General features: G+C 41.7%; 1 protein-coding gene across 4 annotated transcripts in view; it reads right to left on the reverse strand.

The window, feature by feature from the left end:
- Positions 1-1,020: 1,020 nt before the first annotated feature.
- The window catches only part of mob2a (MOB kinase activator 2a), a 55,899-nt gene continuing 32,915 nt past the window's right edge, over positions 1,021-24,004 (reverse strand). For 2 of the 4 annotated variants that reach the window (XM_085461342.1, XM_085461341.1), the window contains exons 2-5: positions 8,569-8,729; positions 7,057-7,150; positions 3,227-3,351; positions 1,021-2,854 (exon numbers count right to left, since the gene is read on the reverse strand). In XM_085461342.1, the coding sequence (XP_085317468.1) occupies positions 2,541-2,854; positions 3,227-3,351; positions 7,057-7,150; positions 8,569-8,729 (694 nt within the window). In that variant the 3' untranslated portion in view covers positions 1,021-2,540. Of the gene's footprint in view, positions 2,855-3,226; positions 3,352-7,056; positions 7,151-8,568; positions 8,730-9,176; positions 9,337-14,835; positions 15,081-24,004 lie in introns of those variants that run through there. The other 2 variants (XM_085461339.1, XM_085461340.1) reach the window with 2 other exon arrangements.

Genomic DNA, 24,004 nt, shown 5'->3' on the forward strand with positions numbered 1-24,004 from the left:
CAACATGCTTTTATACTCAGAGTCAGCGTGAAAATGAGATAGAATGCACTGATGATTAGAAGTGACTGTTGTATCAAGAGTGAATCAGCTTGCCTTTTATTTAAAGAAAAAAGTGACTGCATGTGTCCAAAATAAATAAAAGAACGCTGCTAGAAATGGTGTTGTGAATGGGTCACAAGACTGAAATGAAATTAGAACAATGAGGCACTCCCACAATTAAGCAAGGCGTTCTCAACATGCGGAAGAACTCATTAGTATATCCCCTGATTTTACACAGCATAAGTTATAGCACAGTAGGCTGTAGCACTAAACAAAAAACTGCACTACAGTTTCTCATTACTCTTGTCGATGGCTACATAGCTGCCAGCTACTCTGACAAAGATTAAAATACAAACAGTCAAAGATCAGGGCTGAAGAAGCAGTCATACCCAAACCCAACTCTACAGGCTGGATCAAACTAACCTTACAGTTCCCACAGTACAGTCAAAAGAATCATTTACATTTTATGAGATCGCATTTTCCACTTGCAGAAAAAAGGCGAAATGTAAAGTATAAAATATATTTATTACAGAAGCATCGTGGATGAGATTGTGCTATACTCAAGTATGACTTCCCTCCAGTTAGCTCTTTTCAAGTTTCACATGTATCCTTCCACAAAGTCTCTCCAGATAAGGAACCAAAGGTTTTGGCATTTTCTCCCTAAACAGACAGGCAGCCAGACTGCCCTCGAGGTCTCCACAGAGGCCAAACGGAAGAAAACTGAGTTCTTCACTCTCCAAAAAAAGATATCTTTTGCCTGCCTCCCATCTTCCATTCATTCTAACAAGCTTCTGGTCATACTAAAGAACCTTTGATCACCATTACAAAAGGGTCAACACATGCTTAGTATTTTATCTTAGGAGTGAGGTGGAAACAAAAATTCCAGTGTGAAGTTGGTGGAGTTCCCATTAAAATGCTCACATCAGGCTGCTTCTTCAATTTCCACAAAAAACAAAAACAAACAAAAGACACAGAGACAGCTGGCATTTCTCTCTTTTATTAGATTATAATCCGCAGAGCTTAAAATATTAAATTGCTTTTAACTTAGTTAATAATTAAAATACATAAAAACAAGAGCCAGAACTGAGGAACCCTGCAAAAAAAGTTAAAATAAATAAAAAAGGAGAATTATAAATTGAATCCTCCTCCATACAGAGGCTATTTCTGACAGAACCCGCTTGTGATTCTTTGTACAGTAAAGTCCAAGCAGACTGTGCATTTTCTATACATGTGTAATGATACTGTTATCATTTCCAAAGTAATTTTTCCTCTGATATATATATATAAAAAGCAAATTTAAAGGGACTGGTAAAAATAAAATAATTTTTATTTTGCACTGGAATTACTGGTTTAAACAGCAGAGCAGCATCACACCATTGCCCTCACCTCTCACTCCATCCCTCTCTCCCCCTCTCTGCGCCTGCAGACATTACCATATGTCTTTGTCCTTCTGTGCTGCTGGAGTGAGTGGGTGGAGATGGTGTTGGTGGGTTAAGGGGCTGCTGCTGTGTGAGACACCAGCAAACAGCTCTGATTCACCTTATGCAGGCACCAATCTGTCTCAAAGTCTCGATTCTCTGATAGGATTAAATATCTCTCATACAATCTTTATATTCTCTTCTCCGTCTCCCCGTTTCTGTGGCATCTTCCACATCTTTGCTGCCCTCTAAAGGTAAGCTCTGGGATATTTTTGTTAAGGGGTTCCCCTGGTGATTATTTGACTATATTGTAGTTAAACACAATCGACATCTGTCTGAGCAGTCTGGTGAACAAGGGATAGAGAATGAAAATGAGTAGAGTCTCTCTGGCAGCAGTGACGTATTCTCTCAGGTCCTGAGTAGGAAGCGCTTTAATCATCCCCCACATAAACAACCCAAAACAGTGATTGGCTAGTATCGCCCCTGTCAGGCAGTAACATGGCTCCCTACTGGCCAGGGTAGTGGCCGTGCGCCTGTCGGCCGCCTCCCACTGTCGAAGGGGGGAAGGACAAGCCCACAAGTCAGCAGAGACGCCTCTTCTCCACACATCAACAACACTGTACAATAGTAGGTCGAAGCAAAGCAGAGCCCCCCTTCCTGTACTGTATGTTAGGCAGAGGATAGAGGGAGGTGAAGTGCTGACAAACACACTGCACCTCCCTCTCAAACCAAAAATAAAAAGTCAACAAAAAATAAAAGAAAATAAAAACCAAAAAAAATAAAACACATACTTTTTGTTCCTAGTTTAAATTGCAGAGAAGGTGGGAGGAATTTGTCCCTTGGAGGAACGCTCACGCCAATTCCTGCTGGCGTGACAAACTCCTCCCCTACCCACCACCCCAACCCTCCCCCTTGAAAAATCCCCCCTCCCCCCCTTTTCTTCCGGCTGGTTGGAGTTGTAGCGAAATATAAGGGTAGTGGAAGGTCTCTTAAGTCCTGCTTGCACCAGGGCCTGGCTGTCTGTCCTTCTCCATCTGATCTTCTAACACCCCCGCGGCTGCCGTTTCACCACCGCCCCCCCGCTCATCTCTCCGTCACGTGGTTTTGTGAAGAAGGGGAGGGTGCTGTGGCGGAGGGGGCCGGGGTTAGTGCTGGCAGCGGGGCAGGGGCGCAGAGGATTTCGGACAGGTCGTCCATGATACAGGTCTCCTTGGGGTCGACCAGGTTGAATTCCCTTACGAAAACGATGAAATGTGCATACAGAGTGTTCAAGTGGCCCTGCAGTTCCAGAGCTACCGTCTCTTTAAAGTGCGCCCAGTAGAGGTGAGCCAGCACGTGGAACAGGTACCGGCAGATCTTCTTTACCAAGGACTCAAAGGAGTTGGGGAACTCTTTGCCTGAAACGAGAAAAAGACAAAAACAATAATAACTAAATGACTGAGCTTTTGGCAGTATTATGAACTGGCTCGTGTTGCCAGTCCCTGAATAAAATATTATAACTTGGTGTGAATGCAAAACTAAAGATGCAGCACTGCTGTAGGTTTGCATTTAGTGTGAGTTATTTAAAAAGTGCTGATAATATTCATTGCTTAGATAATAAAGTAAAAAATCCCAAGACTCACAAAGCCTTTTGATTGCAATCTACAATTTCTTCCTGCTGTTACTCAATGGACTGCTGCTGATTTATGGTACCCTACACTTCCACATCTGCACCAGCAGGGGGAAGTAAAGTGCTTTAACTCTTGAGAGCTGCTCTGGCCCGCACTCACCATATTTTGTAGGAAAGATTTCCTCATCTGTGACCAGTTTCTGACAAAGACTCATTACAAAGTCTACATATTGTGGAGCAGTGCACTTCGTCTTCTTCCCCTTCTCGTCATACCAGTAGTATATTCTAGAAAGAGAGTAACACAGAGGAAACGTCACAATGCCTGTTATTACAACAACATTAAGACATGAATGGAGAACAGGATGTGATTACACAGCAGTGATCAGAGCTTTAATAATCATAATGAATGCTGCTGAAAGAATGTGTGTGGCTCATGTAGCAGCAGCAAAATTAGCTCAGACAAAAGTGTTTGCTAGAACAACAACAACAAACCTTATTTATATAGCACATTTAAAAACCAGTGGTGTACCAAAGTGCTTAACATGCAAGAAGTAACAGGGAAGGATGAGGGCTATGGCAAGGTACCAAAACGTGCTAGCAGGTTGAATGGCATTAAAACACACGAAGGCAAAAGAATTGCATATAAAAGCATAAAAGAAGGCTAAGTGTAGAGGATAAAACAGTCAGAAAAAATTAATAATGAATTAAAAGTAATTAAGAATAAGCCGAAGATAAGAATAAGCGTTAAGCTAACTATCAAGCAAGCGTTAACTGGTAGAAAAGGCGAGGCTAAATAAGTGGGTTTTTAACCGCGTATAGCGATGGGGAGGTTATTCCATAAATCGGGTGCAGCCAAGGCAAACGCGCGGTTACCTCTAGTCTTCAGCCGAGATCTCGGCAGTACCAAGAGTGACTGGGAAGATGATCTTAATGCTCTAGTAGGGGTGTATGATCTAAGTAGCTCAATGAGGTAGCTTGGCGCTATATTGTTAATAATTCGGAAGGTAAGCAGCAGGATTTTGAATTGAATGCGGTAGAACAGAAACGAGCAAGCAGGAAGATAAAATAACACAAGTGACAATTAGCTCATGAAAAATCACCTGCTTTGTTTCCTCATCGAGGAAAAACCCAGCCCTCTAATCAGAGTATCACTGTATGACTGAAAGTGATACGTCAATCTTATGCACAACCCAGATATTATGTTTACATTTTTTGGCTACAGCGGATCCTGTGACTCTGAGTTTTAATTTCCTGATCAGGCCACATTGCCTCTTGCTGACACTGATCCCCCGTCAGTCCTGCTGCTGGGCAAACATTTCCGTGGGGGCTGACCCAGATAACTGAATTGTAAGCGGCTGGCTTGGAAACATGGTTAACAAAAGGTCAAACGGGAGGTCAGCAGGCACCTTAGAGATAGATGAATGAGCCACGGGAGGCTTTTCGAGGGCTGTCAGGAGACGAGATGTTGAGACAGAAATGGCAAAATAACCACAGGGACGAGAGATGATCTCTGAGTTGGAGAGGCCAGTGAATAAGCAGATAAAATGTGAGTGCAGGTGTAGCGGTCTGCAGTGCGGCTGTGGGAGGCAGCAGGGCAGACATAACAAAACCTGAGGAATGTAAAGTGTCCACATAGCTGATCCTTCAGGAGGCAACTACTGACCACAACAGCAGGACATGACACTTACAATACACTAACAGACAGACAGTCTAATACTGTGTGCATGTGGGAGACGGGCTAAACTACAAATATACCTGTGCTGCTAAATACACAGAGACAAGCAGACATGGTAAAGATAACACAGTGACTTAGTCAGACTTCATGAACGGGGCACAGACAGCTTTTCAAATTTAATATGCTTTTGCTTAACCTTTAGTTTGTCTCTTTTATAGTGTCCTCGGTTTATAGTTAAGAAGAAAAAGAAGTTAAAAAAAAAAAAAAAAAAAAAATCAAATCGTTAAAATTGTTCGAGTGTGTACAACGAGCGCCTGTAGAGATGTAAGAAGAAATCTGATCACAAAACAAGATTAAATTAAGTAAATCTAATTGAGGATACTTTATAAAACATGGCTTTATGCCTTTTTCAACTTTCTGTCTACTGCAGATTTTGATTCAATTGTATTTCTTAATTTCCTTCCTCACTTTATTTTGCTTTTAAATACTGACTTACACAAAAACTGACTGTGCAGTGAATGTTTAGCTTGGAGCTAAGTGACTGGATGTTTTTTTTATTCTTTCCTAATGACGTACGTTTTTATAACAATGCTGAAGAAGTGGGTGTATTTTCAGAAACAGAATCTAAACTGGAAACATCTATAAGAACTCAATGTATAGTGAACACAGTGAGCACTTCTATCCACCCACCTACACAAAATGGGTCTAAATAGTTACCAAATGGTTCTGGTGCCTTCAGAGCTCATGGAAACATTTTCTTCCAAAAATAGTGCTCAGCTCTGCCCTTGGGCAGGGGCACTGACGCTGCTGCTGTGACTGGGCCTCAGTCAGTTTTAACCACAGAGGGCGGCGCGTGCCAGGTCCTGCATAGGCAGGAAAAGGCGGGGTGCTGGGTACCAGGCAGCGGAGAAAGGTACAATCCTAAATGCTGGGCTTACATTTGGAGTTCAGACTATTTTCATTTTCACTCCAACTCTGCGTCTTTAATATTCAAGACATTAACTCACAAACAAAAACCTGTTAATCTGCTCCAACGCCTCCTCCGTTCAAATACCGCAGGTGAAGCATGTTTGTCTTATTTGTCAGGGTGTGGGTTAGAAGCAGTAGCTCAAGGTGACAACAGTGGAAAACTTCATTGTCTGACAGCTGAACTCGTGATTACTGTCAAACACCAGGTTGTTTGTCGATGTCTCAGAATTCGGCTTGAGTGATTGCATTACTTACAATGTGTTAAGAGGTGTTTAGTGATTTTTGCGGTTTTTCAAAGTGTGGCTAATCTAGTTTTTCGAGCCTTCAGCAGACACAGGGGAAAAGAAGGCCTCTTTTTAAGAGTCAAGGCCTCATAAAAAGACTGCACCAAACCTCAACAGGGGAAGCAAGTTCAATAAATACTTAAGAGTTAGTCATAATCCCCTTGTGTTAACATGAGATGGATACACCTCTGTCAGGATTATCCTAAACAAACTAATGTAAAATATGCCTAATTTACTGCACATAGTAGTGATAAACCAGTTTAGTACAAAAGGTATGGGTCTAAAAACGTGACAAGTTTCAAAAAATATCCTGTGTGGTGACTTCAGAGCGATACACATTTCAGCCCCTGGACTGGAACCGATTGCTAACAAATGGCAAGAGATTAAAGGCAGACATCCTGGTGACACTTTGATCAGAGAATCAAGGAAATGTGTGTGTGATGTGAGTGTAATGATATTAGCAGGGTTCAGACAGCAGCAAAAATCACAGGCTGGACTGCAAGGCATTGAAGTTGAACCTGGCCCAGGCTACAGTTATTAGCATGTGGACTCTACATTTGCCAGACTACATCAGGTTTTCGTCTGTGCAAGCCAGTGATAATAATGAAAAGAGGAAAACTAGTGCTTAAAAAGGCCATGCCTTGGGTGCAACATCTAAGCACTAACCTTCTGTTTGTGAGGGGCAGCCAATCAGAAAAAAGTTGACTTAATAGGTGAGTGGCCTTAAAGGCCCCCTTCCCAGACCTGAGAACCTGGATGAAGGACTAGTGTAAAATAAGGATCATTTTTGAACTGCCAATCATGCTAATAAATTCACAAAATAATACGAAGCTTCAGATGAGCTGAACAGATCTCCTTGAAAGCTTTAAAATACGCACATTTCTATACTGTGTGGGTAGTTAGAAGACCGAGCACCTCCTCGGGGTTGTGAGTTCGCCCTTGCTGACCAGAGAAACGTTGCTTAATGAATTATCCAATAGGACACCAGATTTCTGATGAATAAACCAATAAGGGCTCTCCAGGTGAGTGATGAATAAACCAGAAGTGTGGGCGATAACTTACGTGTTGCAGGCCGTCATGGCTTGACAGATCTCCCCAGTGCAGAACTCTGAGATAGTGCTGTACTGAAGGTTGATAAGATTGAAGAATGTTGTTGCTGTGGGAAAGAGATGAGAGAGCACAAGACTGTTGGTCATCCACAACACAGGAATTATAACAACACTAATGCACAGGCATGCCAGTGGGTGAATGACCGTAAGAAGATATGTTATTGTCACGTTCTTCTTTGGCTCGTGAGGACACACCTAAAATTGTATACGCAATGCTTAGTGGGAAGTCAGAGTCACATGCGCACACACTAATTCCAATTATCACATCCTTCAAAAGATGTTTTTGTTTCTGATTCACACAAAGAATGGGAGGGAGGCTTTGACAAGCATTCACCTAAAACAGACAGGTATTTTTGCTGCAAGGTAGAACTCCTGCACAGCCTTATACGCTTGCACAACAGTGTAACAAAGCAAAGCTGGGGTCTATAGGGGCTCAAGTAAACTATTCAACTGTCAACATGCTTGCAAGGCATGTTAGTTGTAGGAAAACCCGTCCATCTTACTTGTAGTGTGAGACTCCTTAAGTAATACGTCTTCTGTGACTGTGTTTTTTTAAAGCTTTGAACTACTAGAGGGACTCCCAATGTAATCATCTCCAACAACAGGAGACATAAATACGCTAAATAAGGCAAAATGTCAACCGATTTTTACAAAGGAAAGAAGTAGATCCCTTGCTATTCCTATTAGGATTAAACTACCATCCCACTAGTTCCCACACATTTTTCCCCCTGCGCAACATAGAAGCCTGAATTTGGAAAATATTTAATATAAATGACATCATTATTTATTTGGTTACAAGAAAGAAAAAAAAAAAATCTAAACATTGCTCCACCCAACTGAGTTTCCTGGAAGCTAAACCTCAGCCACTGATGGATACATGCAAGCTTGTGTAACTTAATTTTCATGGTGAAAAACTTATCGGCATGTGAAATCACATCTGTTGTTATGCAACAGTGTTTTATTAGCTAAAATAAAAAAGGAAAGAAGAATTGCACCCCACCCCCCTGCACGCACCGTAGTGGTTTGGATATGTAACCAAAGCAAAGTCAAAAAGAAAGTCTGAGACTGATCCAGCTGCCAGGTCATAGAAAGCTGAATAAACTCCAGAAGCGACGCTCATAATGGCAAATATACATTCTGGTAAAGGCTGACACGCTGCACTGAGAGTGGCTGTAAATGGTGGCGTGTAGTGTTGCACCGGGAACAGTCTCTAAACTGTGCCAGGCCTGGATCATGTTAAAGGCTTAGCTCCCTTGTCCTACTTGTTATATCCAGGTGAGTGACAAGCGCATATAGATGTGGAAAGCAATTCCAAGCCCCCGAGAAAACATTACAAGTGGGTGCAAACACCAAGCTCGATCAATGAGTACGGACCTCACTAAATGTCTTTTAAATGCCGAGCATCTACAAGTGTCCAACTCTATTGTTCAAATTTGTCACGACTACCACAGTCAAAGGCACTCACTGTTGCTGGCTAGCCATTCGTTGAGATCTATCTCTCTGGGCAGCACCACCAACTCCTTAAGGTCGAAGTCCACCACGCGGACTTTCGTGAACTCTGATTCCAAGTACTGTTTCTTCTCTTCTGCTGGTGGCTTCTTTCCATTTGGCTTCGTTTTGGACTTCCTGGAATATAGAAGACAACAGGGCAGATTAATAAAATGATAAGGGTGCCGATAAGGCAAATACAAGATAAAGTGAAGCGGGAGAAGAAATTTACTAGTGCCTGAGATTTATGCCAGCTGTAAAACTACAGTTTAGTTTGAGTCTGTAAAGAATGAAAGTTGCTCAGGCTGCTGAAAACCCCCCACATATATTCTACAACCAGCCTTTCAAGATGAGCTGGTCAAATGATAAGCCAACAGTAAATATAGAAACAAAACAGCCCAAGTTAGTACTTCAGTAAAATTCCACTGATAAACAGGGAAGTCAGCATAAAATAACTGGTATGCATCCAATGCATAACAGATTGCAAAAATATCAGTTACGAAACACAAACGTTCTGTGACTCTTCCATCGTTTGATTAACAGCAGCCTAAAGAGACCAAACAAAAGAGCCCTTTGTTACTGTACCTATCCTCCAACTCTGGCTCAATACCGAATGTTTGTAGAATAGCTTCTATAAAGGCAGCCATCTCCAGCTCCTTGTACTTCCACTGTTAGTTTTAGCGCTGCAATGTGATATTGCACTCTGCCAGAGTTCCCAGGGCTGAGCCCTTTCTTCCCTCAGCTCCTGCTCAGTGAAGGCACTGCCTTCCTGGGTTAAAGGTTGAAAATCTTAACAAGCAGCAGACTTTGCGCAATCAACTGTCCACCCATCTTCCTTTTTCACAATTTTAAAAGTTAGGACTAATAATAACCAGCTTAATCTGCTATTCCATTCAAGCCTTTCCACACCCTGTAAAGACTATTATTCTTCTCGATTATACATGCGTCTTTATTTCGCTCCTACTTGCCAGTGTTACGCTGTTTTGGTTTGCTGAAGGACAAAGGAGGTTCAGTTTGCTCCTTAAATTTATTGTGCTACTGCTGACCTTCATTTCCAGCCTTCTTGAACTTATTGCAAATTCCCTTCATCCTCGTTTCTCCACAACCTCCAAACACAATGATCCATCAATGTGTTCTCGGCTCTTGCCTTCTCTCCTTTACTTCCTGTTCACAGCTCACCCCACTGGAGTTTACAGGAGGAAAGTTAATTGGCTTGTTTTTCTGCATGAAAAAGGGTATTAAATTCATGGAAGAAGAGCAAAAGAGAGCAGGCAGAAGTAGAAAGGAATGGAGCGAGGAGGGAAGATCAACACAGGCCCAGCTGATATCCATGGGAACTAATAAACACTTTCAAAACACGACTGGACTGTAAAGCACGAGGCCTCTTGGCCAGAGCTCCGTGTTCAAAAGCCTTTCACTGTTTAATTCCGTTCTCCAGGAAGCATCGCCCAGCTTTCCACCTCAGCAAACAAGGAAAGGCATGTCAACATAATACAGACAGATACAGAGCCCTGGAGCTTTTTACTTTGTAAATGTTTAAGACACCCCCGCCCCCATTTCCTTACATGTTCACTGTCTCCTAATTGATCTGTCAGACAAATGCTTAGCTGTAAACTGTCTTCTGGATGCGTCTGAAAACACTGAAAGACTCACGCTTGCATAGTCACACTCGCAGACACACACCAAAGGTTGCAAAGGTGCTAAAGGTTCTTGTTTGTTGGGAAATTATTCGGATGTTTCCGTCAGGCAGTACCTGAGCTCGTTTTGGCATCATTTAGAAAAAACAAAAGTAAAACCACAGAGACACTGGAGATTACACGCTGATGGTTAATTATTAATGACAGGCTACTTTCACCAGTTGCTCCACTCATGTGTCTTAAGGCATCTTTCTGTCCTTTCCTCCCATCCTTCTCTCCTCACAGCACCATTTGCACTGTACTTTGAATCTACGACGTGGGTACAGTGCAACTGTAAGCTGCAACTATCTAGACTTACTCTTGATTGTTCTGCCCAACCAGCTTTCAATTTACCCCACACTATGAACTGTACCGAGTCAGTTTTAATTGCCAATCTTTTTTTCACATTTAAAGTTCCTTCAAGTGCTTGTTTTTTTCCCCCATATCTCCTTATCGCCATCTGCTTCCTTCCTCTAGCCAAAACAAACAGAAAATACCCCCCTTCCCTCTCATGAGGGCACAGACATATTCATGTGGTCTGTGTGGTTTTGCGCTGTAAGCTACATGTTCTATCACGTGAAAAAGCTTTTCCCGACAAAAGAGCTTCATCTTTGGATACCATAAGCTCTCACAACGTTTCAAAGGTTTTGCTAAGCCTTTCAGAACAACTGGTCAAGTCCTGTGAAATGATCCTTTTAAAAACATTGTTTCGCTGAGCCATTTCCTGCCTTTCTTTTTGTAATTTCATAATTTTCCCACACAATTGCCTCCTCCAGTTCTTACGAATATTTGAGGATAAGGGGAGGTGATGGTCTGTAGCCATTAGTTTATTTTAGGATAAAGAAAACTTCCTCTTTGCCAGCACTCCTCCCTTCACACAACTTTCTGATTGGTAATGTTCTCCAAGGCAAGTTTTTGCCATAAAAGGCATCAGATGCCTCTTTCTCCTCGCCAGATCAGGGGCAGATCAGGGCAATCCAGAAGTCAGGAGTGTGGGGGAGAAAAGGAACATGTGCCTGGCACCAGCAGAAGCAGGTCCACGATATGGCCTCATAATCGAGAGATACATTTAAACCTGATTTATATACGAGTGGATGGCGAGAAGCAGGAAGAAACACCTGCTGGTGTTTATCTGCAATGAAAACAAAAAGGAAATAGGGCTGTTATACAGGTTAGGCAAAGTTCAGTGCTGCAGAGCTGTGGAGTAACTGACCCGACAGCTGTTCAACTCCATCCATTATCCACTCTCACCCTTTCACTTTTCCCAGCAATGGCACCTCCCCCACCATCAAGCCATCTTCTCTCACTACCTTTCCTCTTGTACAAGACCAAAAGTACAGAGCAAATGCACTGTGTGTGTCGCGCGCAGACACACACACACGCACGCACACGCACACACAGCAGTAGCCCCCTTTTCCCACCAAAGAAAAAGTAGAAGAAGCAAGTTCTATCTGGTCTGAAAGACTGTTTGTGTAGACATGTGAGCATCAACCAAGTCAAACATGCATATACATGACGTGCAAATGTTAACTGCTGATTATTTTCTGACTGTGGGCCAAATAAATCCTGAATACGCTTGGTTCTTACAAAAGGCTCATCTAACAGAAAAGGAGGAACCTCTTGGACTTGCTTTTGGCGTACCTACATCTCATTACCAGAATCTGGTTCAAATTAATCGTGCCATCGGATGGGGCTACATTACCGCACCATCTTGGAGAATTAACTACAGTAGTTTCTCTAACACCATAAATTGGCGACTAAACCGCTTCAGGAGTATTCAGAACATGCCGACTTCTTCTTTCCATAGTTAATCATCTCCATATCACCAAATCACTGACATTAATGCTTTAAAATAAAAGAAAAAGAAAAACAAACAAACAACATTTTCAGTTTTTACTGGTTCTTTCTGTGAGCTGAACACAAACAAAGAAAACCTGTTCAACAAAACCCATGTTCCTCTTGAGCCTTTGGCTCCAGGCGAGCAAAATATTACACAACTGTTGCTTGAATTGGCTTTTTGGATAACAGCGGTATCCAGCGAGTGGCATATGGACGCTTTAATGCAATCTGGTCGGGTGACACTGACAATTTTTACCATTTTCTTTAAGACAGCTGCTTTCTATATGAAGAGCTTTGATCTGACTGATAAAAAAAAAAAAAAAGCGATCAAATGCACTGGCACATTAAACAAAATATAAATATAAAGTAAAAAGTAAAACAAAAAAAACAACAACAACCAAAAAAACAAATCAGAAATCAGCACTGGCATCCACTGGAGGTCATACAGCAAATAAAGCCTTACTATGTGCCCAGACCTTAAACACACGTCATAGTTTAAGGATCAAGTCATATATTGAAGTGCATCTCTAATTTATTTCTCATTTCTAAGCCCATTATTATACTAGTCAAGTTTAAAAAAGTGTGATAAAACTCTGAATAATACTGAAATTTAATGATAAGGCCAGAACAGAGTGAATGAACTCTGCTATTTTGTTAAATAAGCAGCTTTCTCCAAGTCTGCTGATCTATTTCAGGACTTAAATTAAATAGACCCAATGGCACCCTGCCCTGAAAAACCACAAAGAGGGAAAAAAGCAAGCAGTCTGAGCGCACCAAAGCTCCACCACAGCAGCCATTACAGAGCTTACAAAAGAGACCGACTTAAGGATCGACTAAACCTGAGGTTCATCCTTGTTAAGTCAGTACTGCCTTATTCAGAGTTAAGTATAGTTTTAATATTTTGCCAATTTTAGTTTTTGAACAAGAAAATAAAAACTACAACAGTGCAGCTGTCACCACTTAATCAACAGCTTTACTGGGGGTGAAAGCAGCCTCACAAATGAGTAAATGAGGACTGTAGCCAGGGTGCGGACCTAAACATATGTAAATGTACACACACACACACACACACACACACACACACACACACACACACACACACACACACACACACACACACACACACACACACACACTATCTACTAGCCCTGTTCTAGCAACTTCTCCTTGTTATCCTATCAAACATCCCATTTACTGGCTCTCAGTCTACCAAAATATGCAAGGAACCCCTGTGAGCACCACATTCGAGCCTCATCATCATAACAACACAAGGGTTTGGGACTTAACCACCTGTGAGTCTAATCTTGAATTGATTTAACACAATAGGAAGCAACATACTGAAATAAAGCACAATTTCTCGACACCAATCATCACCAACCATCAATCTACTTGTAGAAAAACGAGAACGGGTAAGGCATAAATACCTAAAAGCCATCTTAGTAATCTTTTGTCTAACCTCTACTCATAACAGCGTCTAAGTCAAGGGCATTGAATCAGTGACTGAAGGAGGAAATAGGATTATATAAGGTCGGTGTTAACTCAAACAGGGTAATTTTATTTAGGTTTTACTGAAGATTTCTGAAACCATCCCCCCCCCCCGCAAATACATTAAGGCTGTAGTTTCTCGGTGATCAGCACATTTCTTGAGCACGGGTGTTGAGTTCGCAAGAAAGACGGAGCAGAAAAACTTGTTCTTGCAAAAGACAACATACTGTACAACAACACTTTCTGATGCTGCTCTTATATCCAGCCTAGAATATGTTAAGCGAACCTACAATAGTGGGGAGTCCCCTCACTATCCCTCTCCACATCTTCACAAAACACCACAGGATGTGAGGCATGTGCCCTTTGGGCTGCTGCTTGAAGAGAAGCACACCTGGCCGAAGACTTGAAAAGTAACAGGAACCTTCATCACAGCATTAACATGACTGTCTGTCCCCTGGAGGAACACAGTCATAATGACTGTGGGCCTCTGACACAAACAGAGTAGACACATTTATTCTCTATAACTGGGGTAGCTCTATCACGTTGTATGACACACAAACAAACTGTTAACCCATATATTGGGGTCAGGCATTCCTCAGGTATTAAGTCTGCGCCTTCATATTATGACCTGTAGATAGCAGTAAAATTCTTTTTTATAAATTAAGAGGCTAATTACACATAACCTTGGCAAATATTTGACCTTTTATTCATTTTTACTTTAAGGGAAAAAGGGGGTAATTTTTTTCTGTGACTAACACAATTAAGTATGTTAAAATACTACAGGCGTCTTTAATAATTGATTAGACTGGATGAGAAGATAGTGTCACATTTCTCCTGCTCTTGTTGAGTCTTGCTAAGAGCTGCAGCGAAAGCAATTATTAGTTTTCAGGTGATCCTGATAATTTGCACTGACCCCAGAATCACAGGAGCCCAATACTTGTGTAATTACTGCAGGCAAGAGGCAGCAAGTTTATCTTGATTTAACCACAGATTAGAGACTTTCTAGCTTTAGATACAAAAACAAACCATATTCAACTGTTAGCGCTGCTGTAATCAGAAGGTGGTGAAATATGACGACAAAAACAAACAACAGGCAAAGTCGACGCGGGTTTTTGCGTCTTCGATAAAAGCAGCATTACGACACTAAAACAACCCACTGCTTCGGCTTCATTAAAAGCAACAACGCAGGGGAAACACTCAAGTGAATAGCAGATACAACACTTTTAAGTTAAAAAAAGTTTTACCTTAGTACTTTTCCAACTGCCTGGAGCACCATTTTGCAACTTAGTCCGGTTTTAGAGTTTTTCTGAGGGTGCATGACCTTCTTATCTACAGAAAAGAAGTAAGAGTCTCTGACCATAGCTTAAAACATGAAGAGAGATGTCAGAGTCTCTCCTTAATACTGTTAAGCTGTAGTCTGCCTGTAAAAACACTACGTTGGGACTTATGAGAAGGTGTGACTCACTGTAGGGTAGAGAAAAAAAAACGTTGTGAGCACACTTTACAGAAAGGCGCTCCTCCTCTATTGCTCTCGTCCAATCGCAGAGGGGAAGAAACGTGCAAAAGGGGTGGGGTGTGGTGACGTCAGTGTCTGCCCATGTGGACGTGGTTCAGCCTTTCCCCAGAATTGCAGTTACAATGTAGCAACAGGTGGTCCGCAGGTAAACGACAAACAATAAAAAGGTGTCGCTAGACTTTATATACCTGCTGATTTACACAAGCATGACCGTTTCTGGGTTTACAACAGTGATACTGCATATGTATGCTTAAAGTTGTTAACTTTCACAAAATAAGTTGGTGCAAATATAACTAAAACCAATATATGCATTTTAAATAATGCTCAAACTCATCTCCCGACATTGAAAATTGTGGATGAAAAGCGTTGCAAGTGTAGGTAAAAAACATTTATTTCTGTGTTAAAATAACCATTAAAACCTTCGTTCACTTTAATTGTCTTGCATGCTGTGCAACATTCCTCCTGTTCATTCTGAACTTCAACTGAGTCAATTTATGATAGGCTGGCAGCAGTCAGGCGAGTTCAGACATGCTGTAAAAGCTGAAGAACCAGTGAGCCAATCAAACAAAGCCTGCTTAAAAGCCAAAAGGAGATCTGTAAAAAACATCTGGAGGTTACTTTGCATTTCTTATTTGATATTTTTTCTTAAAGCACATGTATGATATAAATTCTAATTAAATTATCAGTAGAGAGCTGAAGCGGCAACACTTAAGTATAAAATGTGCTAGTGTAAATGAACACAGACAAGTGGAAGGTGTTCCATTCATGAGAAGATTACAACTAGTGTTACTAAGCTATCATTCCCTCGCTGTTCTTCCCTCTAATTACTGCCTTACAACAGATGAGCCCTCTTATTCTCTCTCTGCGCATTTCACCGCCTCACTCCTTTACTGTCTGTTTTTGCTCAGTCTCCTCAGACAAAACTTCATGCGCCCGGCTATAGTATAGATTCATGCATGGACACAAATCTATGGGATTCTGTAGCGCTATGTGCATGCCTTGAGTTGGGGAATGCAGTTGTAAGAGCAAGATGAATGAGACTGTCAGAGTGTGTAAGGAATATGTAGTACTTGTTTATGGGTAACCCTTATATGATCAAAAAAAAAAAAAAATAGAAAGAAATTTTAAGAGACAGCGAGTAGGATAGGCTCCTTTCTGCACCCACATCCTGCATACCACATTACGGGTGCACACGGAGTCTGGCTCTGGCCCCGATACCAGCTGTGAGGAGTCTGGGGAAGAGGGGAGAGAGACAGCGAGACAGAGACCAGAACAGGGCACAGACTCTGTTCTTAAGATGCTAATAATAGTATCAGCATGCCTCACCATAAAGACTACAGAAAGCGTTTAAAAAAATAAAAGGGTGGGGGGCATGGGTGTCTGTCTTAGGGTGAGTAAGCAGGAACAAATAAGTGAGCAGCTTAACCAGTCACTGTGTAAGCAAGAGGTAAGAAAGGGATATATAATCAGACGTGGGGGTAGTTTGTGTTGGGGCTGTGGTCGGTATGTTGTATCTAGCTCATTATCAAAAGTCTACAGGTCTCAGGAAGATTAAAAAAAAAAAAAAAAAAGTTCTAAATATTGCAAAATGTACAGCAAATTTTCATCAAATTCTTGGTCATTTTCTGCTTGTGTTTACTGTCATTTCGGGAACTTCTTCAAACTGCTAATAGTTTCATTCTCTTCATTCCCTTTTTGCTGTCATTTTAATGATGAAAAATAAAATAAAAGAAATTTTATAATAAGGTATTACAGGACATCATAAACACTAAAATCACATTTTTATGTGGTCTATCACAGTGTGATATTGCTGTTTAAAGTGTTACATGTAATCATGAGAAAACAGTGTGTCGCTATAATGGAAATCCCATGCTTGAGGAACTTTCCACTAATTTGCTTCTAACTATTGGACCCAAGTGGTCACTGAAAATAGAAAACATCATTTGAGCGCTTGGCCTCGACAATCGCTTGTGGGAACAAAACGTTTAGCGAATCGGGGATAAAAGTTAGAGGAGGCAGAGCTTGTTAACCTAAAATAGACCCTTCTTTTACTAAACGGGCGATATGTGATCACGACTGCAGTCTGCAGCGCTGTGTGACCATTTGGATTCTGATGATGCACAAGTCGGACCTCTCTTATGCAACGTCTGACGTGAATGGAAACCAACTGCCACATTCCTTTGTCTCTCACACAGAGGTTTACTCTTCCCTCCCTGCTAGCGTCCTCCCCTTCAAATACGCAGACAAGGCTACCTGCTTTCAACAAAACAGATATTGCTGTAAATTACTAATAACACAGCAAAGCTTTCACAGGAAAGGTTGGATAGAAAAGGCCAAGTTCTGTAATGACCTGCCAGTAATGCAGATACAGGATCAAATTTCTATTCTCTGAACACACATCCATTTGTTTGTGGGTAAGGCATAGTTCTTGAGAAAGTGTAGCAACTTTTTTCCACTATAAAAAGGTTACGGATGTAAAATCCACAGCAACAACAATTTGCAGATTAGTTTAACAAGCAAAACCACAGAAAGACTGACTTTATCAGTACCTGGAAGCTGCTTGAAGGATGTTAAACTAATCAAAAACGACCACCCTGATTAAGAGATACCAAAGGATTGGATTTAATTACAAAACAGGACGCTTGTGGAAAAAAATAAAAGAATAAACAGAGGCAATTTATGGAAACACCGACATCACTGATACTGACAGATGCCTAATGAAGCCCTAATGTGATGTCGGTAAAAAAAAAACCCAAACAACAACATTAAGCATGATAATTATAGTCAGAACTGATCAGACCAACAGATAAGAAAAATAAGCACTGTAAGAAATGTAAGATATTCATTCACCACAGCAATGACGTTATGAGCAACAATGCATAAGGCATAGATAAAATTCATATTTATGTGTTAAAATCTGCTGAAAGTTTTCGTTATCACTAAAAGGTTTTAAAGTGGAATACAAGATTCTGGATAAAACATGTTTGTGAACAGCGATCTCTGGAGCTGGCTCAACAGGTTGAGTCTGAAAGTCAGTGGACAAATTCCACGTATTTAAAACAAAGAAAACACTGATTCCAGGCCAGAGCTACATGAGTCACGACCATAGCAGATGCGCCTTGGGGCCTGGCAACAGACCAGTCCTGGTCAGGCCACAGTGAATCTCCAGCCAATCATCGCTGGGGTCAAAATGACAAACAGCTCAGGGACCCAACCGTGTTAAAACCCAAAATAAATGAATCGGAAACAGTAGTTCCAAGTTGCTCGATATGACCCGTTGGTGTTGCATTCTGGGCATGTGGGAGTGTGCACTGTGTTTAGGTAAGGTCTTAGGCAGTAACAACAGCACAGACCGAAGGTCTTTAGAGCCTGGGGGGTTTCTATAGGCACGGATAAAGGTCAGCAGGGCCAGGGAGATAACTTTGGACCATGAACCCAGCGACCTGGCCTGCAGTACATAACTGCAGAAGAAAATCTGTTTAATAAAAATATAGCATCTGCTACCATGCCTCCCTATTAATCAAAAATAAGGAAAAAAACCAACATTGGTAATTTTCTCCCTTTTCTTCTGAAAAACTGTGGAGCTAAATGGGCACGTATGGTCTGTATGTCTGTGCAAACACCAGCCAAAAAAGGCAGCTTCAATGACTACGATCAGCTAGAAAGTGCTTACACCTACTTGCTACAGACCATTTTGGGCTTATAAAGAGTGCAACAAGCAGCTGTGCTTTTAACACCATCTCAACTTGCTACTCATATGAAGCACATGGCATTAAACATTTACAATAATTCAGCAAGCCCCTTACAGAGACTAACTAGTCTTTGCTCACCACTTTCTCCCTTCGACCTTTATGCCTGTGAATCTTTGCACATATGCTCTCGTGTCCTTTGCTTCATCTCTTCTTTGCTCTACATTCCTGTAGGGGAAGGGCTACAAGCAAAGACATGTCATTGCTTTCTGCAAACACAGCTTTGTTAAACAAAGAGAAGAGTTACTTTAAGACTGAACTGAAGGAGATCAAGAGCATTCGATTCTGGCTCACAGTTCAGTTGGACATTCTTGTTTGGGAGGTATATGTGAGCACTTCATGCACAAACATAATAGAGTTCCAACTTCATGCTCTATTTAAAAACAGCAATGGCATCAAAGAACTTGACCTGTCTGATCAATTGCTGCTGCATCTGTAAGCGAGTTACAAGTCAGCTTAGTCTGGAGTTCAGACATTTTGCTGCAAACCTTTGGCACAGAGTTGATTTCAATATGAAAGCAGAGAGAGTGTAATAGACAGGAGGACGGGTTTTTTCTTGTTTAAAGCTAAAGGAAGACAGGACTTCAGCAAGAAGCAGACATGAGATGAGAAATTCCAGATTCGTATCCAAATCCTTATAAATCACCGACATGGATGCTACGTGGATTATGTCAGTGAGAAATGACTGAGAATGAAACAGAGAGAAATGGATGAAATGGGGGGGTGGGGGGGTGGGGGGGGGGAGACTAGGAAATGGGAATGAGCAAGGAGTTAAGATTAGTGAGAGTGATAAAGTGAGAGGTTTGAGCTGCAGAGAATGACGCAAGGGGAAAAACAGAAGAGAAAAAGTGTTAATAACAGTTAAAAGCAAGAAGAAGAAGCAAAGAGTGAAAGAGTTTAGATCATGTGGGAGGTTGTCACAGCATGCCCTGGCTGCCCGCTGCACTCCTCCTCCCTGCATTCCTTAGGAGGGGAGAGTCTCTATCTATCCTGCACTTCACCATTTGGACCAGCCAAACGCCTGTCTGTCAAGTGTAACAGCGCACAAAGAGCCCCCCAAAACACAGACACAAAAACACAACCTCCAAGGCTTAAAATGACATGGCATGTTCAATTTTTATTTAAATTTAACAGTCTAGAGGAAGGAGAGACAGATGACCTGCAATAATCTATAAAATGGTGCTTATAAGAGATTCTCCTTCATCAAGAAGAACCAAGAGAATGTGGCTAAGTTTTGGAACACTTAGATATAAACTTAAACATTGTAAAAATGTAGGTATGTGCAAATGTAACAAGTTTGCACTGCTGGAGACACAAAAGCTTTCCTTCACATGTTCCCAGAACCCCGTATAGACTTGAAAAAAGACCAGGAAAAATCTCTTTTCCTGCGATTGTGCAAATTCCTGGATGCACACAGACTTATCTTAATGATTCCCCAACTGCAGATAAAATTCAGAACATTTTTGAACCAAAGCAAAACATTAGCAGCAGGTTACAGTGTAAATAAAACAAAACAAACAAACAACAAACAAGCAGTGCACAGGCTGAGAGAAGAGGACCACACAGGTATGACTTGGGTGTGAGATCAACATTGCCATCTACTGGCAATGAACAGCTGCATCAAACCAGGAAACAGACAACGCAAAGAAATACATTTTTTCCTTTTTTCATCTAAGAAGAAGAAGAAGCTGAGAGGCATCTTCCCACCACTGGAAAAAGACCTCTCAAGGCAGACATTGTTTGAAACTTACACAACCTCACAGCTAGACACAGTTTTCCACTCCACTTTTCCATCCCTGGGTGTGGATGCTTAGATGTGTGTGTTAAGTTTCTGTGTGCTTTTTTTTGCCACCTGAAACCGAACCATAGCTGTGCTGACGTTACAGATGCCAGCATCCTTTGAAGACTATAAAATTTAATGAGTTAGTTTCCACTACTGCTGGTGTCGGTTGAGTAAGATGAACATAAAAGAAAATATAGTGTGAAAAGGACACGGGGAATAATATTTTAACAACTTTTCAGTAAAGCTGGGCAGGATGAGGCAAGAAAAGGGGAACTTGTAACATAAAGAAGAGCTGTGGTCAGACTTGAGCTGCTGTTTGCGTCGGAGCACAAGTAGTAGTCTGTGTGTGTGTGTGTGTGTGTGTGTGTGTGTGTGTGTGTGTGTGTGTGTGTGTGTGTGTGTGTGTGTGTGTGTTAGGGAGGCCAGCAGAGAATAAGGTGGAAGGGGGAAGGATGGAGAAGAAAGAGCATCATGGAAAGAGGAGGTTGCGGGAAATAAGATGGAGGTGACGCCCATGTTTGCACAGGATGTATGTGTGAAGGGTGGAGTATGATTGGGTAGACCACGGGGCTTTGGGGTGAACAGAGCTCTCTTTTCAGGGTTCCAAGAGAAAAAAAACAACAACAAAAAAACAACAAAATGAGATGAAACTGCTAGAATGGACCTTAAAAAAAAGAAACAAAGTAGAAACAGGCTTTGGCAAAACAAAATGAAAAGAAATATTGCAAAGCAGTGAAGAAACTGTTGGTGACTCTTAAAAGTAAAAATGATGCACGGGGTAAAGAGCAGAGTGTGGGGTTTCTGCACAGTTTGGGTAGCCTTCTGCTTTTTGCTGCAGGGCTGTGCATGTCTGCTCTGATCCAGCTCATTAACTCCTAAGTAAGGGTATTTAGACACACATTTCCTATTGAGGGGAATGTGGACGCAAGTATCCTATAGCGCTTCCAGGAACAGACTCGCACCACCACATACTGACTGAAAGCACAGAATGTTCCCTTAAAATGGACATTTAAGCTCAAGTAATTGGGTTTCGGAGTGAAAACTAGATGACGACGAGGAATGAGTGACTTACTGATGCAGAGCAGCCCGTTTGCTTCAGTGTCTGGGTTGACATATTTTATATCATCAATTTTTGAAGTGATGAAACGTGGGAAAGGTAAATGTGACAAACGCTCGAAACCTGAACTACATAAAAGACAGGTATGGCACAGTGCCATACCTAAGAGAAATTTCAAACGACACTAACAACAATGCCTTAAAAACCAGCTGATGAGATCTGTATTGCTGTTAAAAATCCAATGCCATATCGCATTAGTCTGCCTGTTAATGCACACGTACACAGACAGACATCTCTTTCTAGGTATACTGTATATCACTGCATCCTCCCCAACCTGTGAGAGAAACACAGACACAAACAGAGACGAGAGATGAAGGGTTTCCCCCCCAAACCCTTCCTATTTCCCAGAGGAAAGATCTCAATTTCCTCCGTCAGACTGTCTGGTATGTTGCCGTTTCATTTGCTTTTTTCTCCAGCCTGGCCAATGTCCTTCTGCTCTTTAACCCGGGGGCCGTGGAGATAGCAGGCCTGCTCTAAACTTGGTAAACTGTAGCCACCAATAAATAGTGAACAAGTCATACTTATCTGTGCTTTGCCCCCTGCCCACTGGGCTCTCACACTGGTCCATTTTCTTGACAATTTATATGTATATATGCATTTAAACATTTGTTATTATAATGTAAAGTTTCTATAGACAATAGTGGGGTTTTCAGGGGTAAAATACTACTTCAAGTGAACCCATGAATGTTACATAAACTCAAAAAGTTCTTGTAAGTTGTTTTTTTGGGCTGCCTCTCAGTTTGTGATCCACTGTCTGAAATGAACCATTTAACCCATCTGTAAGGCAGGTTTGCAGGTAGTGCGACTGCCGAGTGTCTGAGGCGTCCATTTGAAAGGATCGCTCCTCTTTCTTTGTTTTCAACATTCAGCTCAGTAAGTAACATGAGCACTTTGAGAAATGCTCTTCCAACACTTGTCTCCACAGACTGTTACACATCCATTAGCTAGAGTGCGTGTTGTACAATAGTTGACATGTCGTAGTCACAACAAGCCCCCGAGAGCCTGGCTGGCTTTAAATCAGCCAACTCACATCTGCTGCTCTGATTATCAAAACAGTTGCTGGGTCAAATGAGGAGGCCAAGGGTAATAATTCATATCCCTAATAACTCAGGGATATGGGTACAACATCAAAAACAAAGGATAAACAGACTCTTAAGCAGAGAGGAAGTTTATTAATCTAACCAAAAAGCTCTGAGAGGACAAGCACAAAAAGAAAGAAAGAAGAAAACGAGACAACATCCACCTCCTTGATGACTAGACGAGATCTCTTCACCATCTGATAGCAGAGGAAACTCTGGTCCATTGTGTAAGCCCGATTAATTGTGGGAGTGATGAAGCTGCAGGAAGCAGTCACACCCAGGAGCTCACAAAAAGGTGAAAAGAAGCATGTGACTCAAAGAAGCCAACAAATTTACAAAGCAAAAACGAGGCGGCTGGAAAATATGAGCAATTTTAAACCTTTGATGTGCGCATTTTAACATCTAATCGGCTTAGAGGTGTACAGACAGCGTTGTAACATGTGACTGTGTTTGTGCAACAGCTCTGCTGCCCAGAGAGGAAGTCTGATCTCTCCAAGGAAGATACTTGGAAAGAAGGCAGGGAGGTTTTAACCACCAGCAACGCCTTTTACGGACACCCAATCATAACAACAACAGCTCTGAGACTAAACTGCAGAAGCTCGGAAAGACTCGGACCGAGCTGCACTTTGTTTAGAATGTAACCGCGTCCAACCCAAAGACCTTTGTTACGATGATTCGCAGTGACAGAAGATCACGCAGCCATGTCTGTAAATGCCCATCCCTGGTGGCTAATCAAGAGGAAAAAGACAGTGCGCACATGTTAGTGTGATGGTAGCGAGGAGGCAGCCTTGGTAAAGGAGAGGACAGGAGGATTTAGGAGGGGAAAGAAAGGCAGCAAATGTTACAGAAATACAAAGCTACTCATGTTTTGCTATTTGAGGGCAATTCACAGACGACTTCAAATATAGCAAAAAACCTCCGTGACATGTCCTGTGTTTGCAGAGTAATACATGTACACAATCTTACTGAGCTACACAAACACTGACGCACTGAAAGCAAGTGTACATAAAGATTGATCTCCCCTTTTTCCATTCAGCATCCTCGTGGCACGTCAATGAAAAAGAGAAGGATGTGGGCATAGGCAGCTGCTGCCAGTATAAGAACAAGGAAAGAAAAGAGATTGAAGGAAAGAAGACACAGGACAGGTCAAATCAATAGATGCTAATGGA

Source organism: Copadichromis virginalis, linkage group LG7 (assembly GCF_057382275.1).
Source record: "Copadichromis virginalis isolate Kocher_CV1m ecotype Utaka linkage group LG7, C_Virginalis_male_GT1.1, whole genome shotgun sequence".
Lineage (NCBI taxonomy): Eukaryota > Metazoa > Chordata > Actinopteri > Cichliformes > Cichlidae > Copadichromis > Copadichromis virginalis.